Source organism: Scylla paramamosain, unplaced genomic scaffold (genome assembly GCF_035594125.1).
Source record: "Scylla paramamosain isolate STU-SP2022 unplaced genomic scaffold, ASM3559412v1 Contig2, whole genome shotgun sequence".
In the NCBI taxonomy this organism is placed as follows: Eukaryota; Metazoa; Arthropoda; class Malacostraca; order Decapoda; family Portunidae; genus Scylla; species Scylla paramamosain.
Window position 1 is genome coordinate 352,501 of NW_026973667.1, and position 5,000 is coordinate 357,500.

General features: G+C 42.8%; 1 protein-coding gene and 2 long non-coding RNA genes across 6 annotated transcripts in view; 1 reads left to right on the forward strand and 2 right to left on the reverse strand.

The window, feature by feature from the left end:
* Positions 1–653, reverse strand: part of LOC135096135 (uncharacterized) — a 2,879-nt gene extending 2,226 nt beyond the window's left edge. Inside the window, exon 1 of the long non-coding RNA XR_010264606.1 lies at positions 620–653. This is a non-coding gene — a long non-coding RNA (uncharacterized LOC135096135). The remainder of the gene's footprint in view (positions 1–619) is intronic.
* Positions 654–883: 230 nt separating this feature from the next.
* LOC135096131 (uncharacterized) lies at positions 884–2,629 on the reverse strand. Its single transcript, XR_010264602.1, has 2 exons — positions 2,466–2,629; positions 884–2,316 (listed from the first exon to the last, which is right to left on the reverse strand). It is a non-coding gene; the product is annotated as an uncharacterized LOC135096131 (long non-coding RNA).
* Positions 2,630–3,180: 551 nt separating this feature from the next.
* LOC135096124 (glycine receptor subunit alpha-3-like) overlaps positions 3,181–5,000 on the forward strand; it is a 9,113-nt gene continuing 7,293 nt past the window's right edge. For 3 of the 4 annotated variants that reach the window (XR_010264600.1, XM_063997386.1, XM_063997388.1), the window contains exons 1-4: positions 3,181–3,304; positions 3,517–3,661; positions 4,537–4,614; positions 4,863–4,945. Coding sequence is in view for 3 of the 4 variants with exons in the window: in XM_063997386.1 (XP_063853456.1) it covers positions 3,264–3,304; positions 3,517–3,661; positions 4,537–4,614; positions 4,863–4,945 (347 nt within the window). In the remaining variant the exon portion in view is untranslated. Of the gene's footprint in view, positions 3,305–3,516; positions 3,662–4,536; positions 4,615–4,862; positions 4,946–5,000 lie in introns of those variants that run through there. The other variant, XM_063997387.1, reaches the window with a different exon arrangement.

The window sequence follows — 5,000 nt, forward strand, 5'->3', positions numbered from 1 at the left end:
AAGTTAAGTTAGGTTTGGTTAGGTTAGGTTAGGTTAGGTTAGGTTAGGTTAGGTTAGGTTAGGTTAAGTTAGGTTAGGTTAGGTTAGGTTAGGTTAGGTTGGTTAGGTTAGGTTAGGTTAGGTTAGGTTAGGTTAGGTTAGGTTAGGTTAGGTTAGGTTAGGTTAGGTTAGGTTAGGTTAGGTTAAGTTAGGTTAGGTTAGGTTAGGTTAGGTTAGGTTAGGTTAGGTTAGGTTAGGTTAGGTTAGGTTAGGTTAGGTTAGGTTAGGTTAGGTTAGGTTAGGTTAGGTTAGGTTAGGTTAGGTTAGGTTAGGTTGGTTAAGTTAGGTTAGGTTAGGTTAAGTTAAGTTAGGTTAGGTTAGGTTAGGTTAGGTTAGGTTAGGTTAGGTTAGGTTAGGTTAGGTTAGTCAGTCAGTAAGTCAGTTAATTAATTTATTATTTTCAAATGCTAGTAATAAAAAGAAAATATGAAAATATATTAACTTTTTTATATACATATATATTTCTTATAATTTTTTTAAAGTTACATATTAAAGAAGTTTATTTCTATCCAACCTCTCTCTCTCTCTCTCTCTCTCTCTCTCTCTCTCTCTCTCTCTCTCTCTCTCTCTCTCTACATACCAACAGAAGTATTGTTGAGAGAATGACCGCCATCTTGGTTGTGGTGGCGGTGGTGGTGGTAGTGCTTATATATATACCTACACACACACACACACACACACACACACACACACACACACACACACACACACACAGATACGAACATAAACACATATATAATAACAAACCTCTCTCTCTCTCTCTCTCTCTCTCTCTCTCTCTCTCTCTCTCTCTCTCTCTCTCTCTCTCTCTCTCTCAATAGTGCCACGTAGGGGGAAATCAGTCTTTTGTTCTATGTTCATAAAGGTCTTTATTTAAATACTTCACTTTTCAATATGTTTGTCTGGGGGTGAAATGAAAAAGGGAGAAAGGGAGGAAGGGAGGAAGGAAGGAAGGAAGGAAGGAAGAGTGAAAGTTATTTTTAAAGTTTTCAAAGGTGGCATTGTAGAAACGGTGTCAAACTATCCCTGGAACCTTGAAAACCCCAGTAACTTCCACTCCAGCCTGTTAAACTATCCCTGGAACCTTGAAAACCCCAGTAACTTCCACTACAGCCTGTTAAACTATCCCTGGAACCTTGAAAACCCCAGTAACTTCCACTGCAGCCTGTTAAACTATCCCTGGAACCTTGAAAACCCCAGTAACTTCCACTACAGCCTGTTAAACTATCCCTGGAACCTTGAAAACCCCAGTAACTTCCACTACAGCCTGTTAAACTATCCCTGGAACCTTGGAAACCCCAGTAACTTCCAATGCAGCCTGTTAAACTATCCCTGGAACCTTGAAAGCCCCAGTAACTTCCACTACAGCCTGTTAAACTATCCCTGGAACCTTGAAAACCCCAGTAACTTCCACTACAGCCTGTTAAACTATCCCTGGAGCCTTGAAAACCCCAGTAACTTCCACTACAGCCTGTTAAAGATGTGTTAAACTTCTTCAACTTCTTAAACCACCTTTGAAAACCCAACTTTCACTAGTACCTTTTAAACCACCCTTGCAAACCGCCATACTAGTACTGCTTAAAAGGTCAATACAAGAGGTCAGGCTGTCTATGACCCGGTAGTTGTTGTCGTTGCTAGGGTCGTGGTAGATGTAGTAGTAGTAGAAGGAGCAGGCGTGGTAGGAGCGCAAGGCTGGGAACACGGGGCGCCCCTAACACACATGGAAGCTTCTACATCAAAATTTTCATCCTCCGGACACTCGTATCGGTCGTCTGTGAGGGGAAATCCGATCTCAGAGCAGAAGTAGAAATGCTTACAGCTGGTTGGGTCTGCTGTCTCAATATTAGGCTCTTGACAGAACACAATGCAGTCTTCACAACATTTGCTGTGGTCATCCTGGCAGCTTTCCCCGTCAAAGTAGGGTGTTGCGGGTCCACAGTCAATGGTCAGAGGCGGGTTGAACTCACACAAGGTCATTTTCCCACAATCACCACGTACTGCAGCGTAATCTTCCGCTATAACGCAATCGTATTTACACTTCGACATGCATAGACCGCAGACAGCCCCCTCCGCCAGGCACTCCCTTGAAACTGAGTCAAATCTTTCACCTTCCGAACAGAAGAAGGAAACATCGCTTGGGCCGTCAGTGGCAAGACAGGTGTAGAACTTCCTGCAGTCCTGAGGGTCCGGCACCTTGTCCCCCGGGGCGTTATTGGTGCAGTTAGGAAGGCAGTTGTTCATGCTGCCCTGCCCCGCCGCTCCTGTAGCACCAGCAGCCTGTGGAGTAGTAGAAGTTAGGGGCCTTTGTGTGTGTGTGTGTGTGTGTGTGTGTGTGTGTGTCGTTGGCTTTTCTTGTCTCTCACTGTCTTCAGCCTCTCTCTCTCTCTCTCTCTCTCTCTCTCTCTCTCTCTCTCTCTCTCTCTCACCAGCAGGAGGAAGACAAAGTAGGTAGCCGCCATCTTGGATATGGTGGTGGTGGTGGTAGTGTCGGTCTTATATAGAGAACCACACACACACACACACACACACACACACACACACACACACATACATACATACATACATACATACATACCTACACACCTGTATGTTTCCCAGCCTGTCGTCAAGCGCACACAGCTGGTTACGTACACACACACACACACACACACACACACACACACACACACACACACACACACACACACACACACATTTACATAAGGTCGAAATAAACAAGTATTCTCTCTCTCTCTCTCTCTCTCTCTCTCTCTCTCTCTCTCTCTCTCTCTCTCTCTCTCTCTCTCTGACACGTAAGCACTTCAGTTTTTAATATCCTAGAGAGAGAGAGAGAGAGAGAGAGAGAGAGAGAGAGAGAGAGAGAGAGAGAGAGAGAGAGAGAGAGAGAGAGAGAGAGAGAGAGACAGAGACAAAAGACTTCAGTTTCTCTCAATCTATCGTTGGAATAAGACGTGTGTGAGAGAGAGAGAGAGAGAGAGAGAGAGAGAGAGAGAGAGAGAAATAGCAGTGATAATAATAATAATAATAATAATTTCTGTTTATCTTTGTTATTCTTATCATTCCTTTATTCATATTTTTATCTTATTTTCTCTCTATTTCCTCTTCATTATCTCCATTTTTTTCTCTCCCTTTTCAGAAAGTTGGAAACGAAGGAGAGACAGTTATCTTATCTTCTCTCCTCCTCCTCCTCCTCCTCCTCCTCCTCCTCCTCTTTTATCAGAAATATGCATCTTCCTCTTCTTCTTCTTCTCATCACTTTGGAAAGGTAAGTAATAGTAGTAGTAGTAGTAGTGGTAGTAGTGGTAGTAGTAGTAGTAGTAGTAGTAGTGATGGTAGTGGTAGTAGTAGTAGTAGTAGTAGTAGTGGTAGTGGTGGTGGTGGTGGTGGTAGTAATAGTAGTTGATGTAATTGTTGTAATCTCTCTCTCTCTCTCTCTCTCTCTCTCTCTCTCTCTCTCTCTCTCTCTCTCTCTCTCAGGTTGGATGGAGAGCGGCTGGGACTTAGCGAAGTTATCCCTGAAAACTATGACAGACTAGCGCCGCCGAAAGAAAACGGGAAGCCAACTTTTGTTTATTTCCACGTCACAATTATGAGCATAGACTCCATCAGCGAATCTGCTCCTGTGAGTGTGTTCGTATGTGTGTGTGTGTGTTTGTGAGTGTGTTTGCAGGTACCTATAGGCGTAGTATAGGCCTGTATCTGCAATTCATTTTCTATTTTGCTTTGTAACAATTTTCTTTGCTCTGCTGTACCGCTGTGACTGTATTCTAAGGTCACAGAGATAGCTAGCGGGGTTCTCAAGGGTGTTTCTCCTGTTAGTAATGTAGAAATGTTGTTAATCTGTCACTGGAACCGTAAAAACATCCTTGAAAACCCTTATCACTTCAACTACAGCCTTCTGAGTGTAGAAATGTTGTTGATCTGTCACTAGAACCGTAAAAACATCCTTGAAAACCCTTATCACTTCAACTACAGCCTTTTGAGTGTAGAAATGTTGTTAATCTGTCACTGGAACCGTAAAAACACCCTTGAAAACCCTTGTCACTTCAACTACAGCCTTTTCAGTGTAGAAATGTTGTTAATCTGTCACTGGAACCGTAAAAACACCCTTAAAAACCCTTGTCACTTCAACTACAGCCCTTTGAGTGTAGAAATCCTGTTAATCTGTCACTGGAACCGTAAAAACATCCTTGAAAACCCTTATCACTTCAACTACAGCCTTCTGAGTGTAGAAATGTTGTTAATCTGTCACTGGAACCGTAAAAACACCCTTGAAAACCCTTATCACTTCAACTACAGCCTTTGGAGTGCAGTGAAGATGTAGTAGAATATTGTGTTGTATTGTCTAAATTACTGTATATAACATTATTGTGCTTATATTCATTACTGTGTGTACATAGGCGAATAAAAAATTAATCCTTTTAGCCCTACTACTACTACTACTACTACTACTACTACTACTACTGCTACTACTACTACTACTACTACTACTTTCAGGACCACAATAACAACTTAGAGGTCTACACGGACAGCACTGTAGCAAGTTATGACATTGGAAACACACAGTCATCGGGGGTAGGTGTTGTAGCTGTTGTTGTTGTTGTTGTTGTTGTTGTTGTTGTTGTTGTTGTTGTTGTTGTTGTTATTGTTGTTGTTGTTGTTGTTGTTGTTGTTGTTGTTGTTGTTGTTGTTGTTGTTGTTGAGAGTATACTAATGCTTCTTTCTTTCTCTCTTTTTCTTCCTTTCTTCCTTCCTTCCTCCTCCTCCTCCTCCTCCTCCTCCTCCTCCTCCTCCTCCTCCTCCTCCTCCTCCTCCTCCTCCAGACCTTCGTGGCGGACATCTTCTTTGCTCAGTCATGGAGGGACCACCGCCTTCTTCTTCCCTCCAATATGAAGAAGGATTACAGGTGAGAGAGAGAGAGAGAGAGAGAGAGAGAGAGAGAGAGAGAGAGAGAGAGAGAG